Raw genomic sequence first — 2,619 nt, forward strand, 5'->3', positions numbered from 1 at the left:
CCACCTTTTCACTTAAGTACAAAACCAATGTCTTTCCAGTGTCCTGAGGGACTTTTACCTCACAGACTCTCTGACTGATGTTTTTCCTTGTTCACTTTGTTCCAGCCAAGGTAAATGTGTATATGAGGAGAGCTTTTCAACCCTTCTCTTCAGGTTATGTTGCATCTTAGAACTAAGGGTGAACTGCAAGAAAAGTTCATATGTGCATTTCCTCCTAACTTCAAATCTCAGATACTGAAAAGAAACAGTTATCTGGTATTATTAGTGTCTCATAAACCCTTTCTGAGAAAAATAACTTCTACCATTCCACTTATTTCTGCATGGTTTTCAAGTACAGTGGTTGCTGCACAATAAAATATAATCAGACAAGGGTAAATAAGCATTATACAGACACAAAAACTGATGCAAACAATACAATAGAAGGAAACCTTAGGGAACTTATTGCAAATATATAAAGGATTTGTAGGTTACCAAGATTCAACTTGTTGAATAAATCAAATATGTTAATAAAAACTCTGGAAAAGTGGAGAATTGGTTTTAAGAAGGAAAAATATACTTTTGCGCATGAGAGAATTTACATATTTGTAAATAAGTAGTTATATGGGTATTTTATACTTTTAAATATTATTTTGCCATGAAGCATTTTCCCTGGAAATATCTTAAAATATCAGCAGGAGCCAATGAATGTAGGCTGATTTAAGATTTCAACTGGTGGAAATCAGGGAGTTATGATTAATAAATCCCTAGGTGACTGCTATAGCAATAATGAAAGAGAAAAATGCACATAATAAGTTAAGTGTTTTTCAAAGAATCTAGATCTAGGATGTATTTTAGAGTTCGTTCTGTATTGTATTGTTGAATCAACCTCATCAGTAGCTCTACAAATGGACATGCCTATTGACTTGTCAGACAGTGTTCCACAGTTTTAAGTGGGAGAGAAAAAAGGTTATGAATTTCAGGTGTACATTATAAAGGACATATGAGACACAATTAAGTTAGCAAATTAAACATGATTTTTCATGATGAAAAGCTTTTTAGATTACAAGGTTTAGATAATCTACTTTTTCTCTTTCTTCAGAATGAGCATGTTAAATGGGTAGATGTTGGTGGAGCTTATGTGGGACCAACCCAGAACAGAATCTTACGGTTGTCTAAGGAGCTAGGCATAGAGACCTATAAAGTGAATGTCAATGAGCGTCTAGTTCAATATGTCAAGGTAAGTCTGACTTTTTATTTATATGGCTAATGAATGAAAATTTTATTTGAGAAAGCTTTTGTTTATTTGTGATTCTTCTCTTTTTTAAAATTTATTTTTTTAAAAGTCTTTCATTGTGAACATTCACTTTACATGGTATAATATAGTTATATAAGTGTATTATTATCATACAAGCATATATTGGATGTTAAGCATATTTTTTCTCATAGTCTTACACCTTTTTTTCTTCCCCCTCCCATTAGCCTCCTTTATTCGTTTAGGCAGTTTTGTTTCTACTTTCATAATCTCATGAAATCTAGAAACTACAAATAAGATAAAATATAATATTTCTCTTAGATTATCTTAATTTGGCTAATATAATTGTCTTTAGTTGTTTCCAATTTCCTGCATATTTTTTGTTCTACATAGCTGAAAAAAACTCTTGTTAATGTATATCATGCTTTCTTGTATGACACCTAAATTGGTTCCATAAGATAGTTACTATGAATAATGCTACAGTTATATATTAATATGTATCTCTGTGATGCTTTGATAAGGAGTCCTTTGGGCAAATACCCAGGAATGGTAGATGTGGGCCACATGGTAGGTCTAATTTTATTTTTTTAAAAGACCTTCACGCTGATTTCCATAGTAGCTAGACTAGTTTACATTCTTACTGAAGTGGTATATATGGGTTTCCTTTTGTCCATATTTTCCGTGTAGTGTTTATTTCTCATCTTTTGAGAACTTACCTGTTAATGTTATTAGTCAGTTTATTGATCAAGTTATTTTATTTCTTGTTTTTGTTTTTGTTTTTGTTTTTGTTTTTTGAGACAGGGTTTCTCTGTGTAGCCCTGGCTGTCCTGGAACTCACTCTGTAGACCAGGCTGGCCTCAAACTCAGAAATCCACCTGCCTCTGCCTCCCAAGTGCTGGGATTAAAGGCATGTGCCACCACCACCTGGCTATTTTATTTCTTATTGTTTAGGTGTTTCGTATTTTTAGAAATAAACTCCAAATATTAATTCTCTATCAGATAGACAGCTTTTTTCCCACTGAAAATATTGTTTTCATGTTCAATATATTCTGATCATGGTTTCTTATCCCTTATCTCCTCCAAGATCCCATCTCCTGATCCGTCCAACTCCACACTTTCTTTGTATTTAGAAAACAAACAGATTAAAAACCCAGGATTTAAAAAATTACATTAAAAAGCATGAGGAACACATTTACACAAAACATGAAAATACAAAAAATTAGAAACTGTAATATACAAGCAAAAGGTTGTTAAGGTAAATGTCCAAACAAATCAACATGAGACAAAAAAAAAAATCTACAAAAATACCATTGTTGGTCATGGGGCCTATCCTTAAGTGTGGTTTATAGACCCGATTAGATGCCAATGGAGCAAGTTGTTTTTTTTTT

The 2,619-nt window shown here is 32.6% G+C and overlaps 1 protein-coding gene across 1 annotated transcript in view; it reads left to right on the top strand.

The window, feature by feature from the left end:
* The window catches only part of Maoa (monoamine oxidase A), a 64,568-nt gene that overhangs the window by 19,365 nt on the left and 42,584 nt on the right, over positions 1-2,619 (top strand). Inside the window, exon 3 of the mRNA XM_031342997.1 lies at positions 1,079-1,216. Coding sequence (XP_031198857.1) covers positions 1,079-1,216 — 138 coding nt within the window. The remainder of the gene's footprint in view (positions 1-1,078; positions 1,217-2,619) is intronic.

Source organism: Mastomys coucha, chromosome X (assembly GCF_008632895.1).
Source record: "Mastomys coucha isolate ucsf_1 chromosome X, UCSF_Mcou_1, whole genome shotgun sequence".
NCBI classification, from domain to species: domain Eukaryota; kingdom Metazoa; phylum Chordata; class Mammalia; order Rodentia; family Muridae; genus Mastomys; species Mastomys coucha.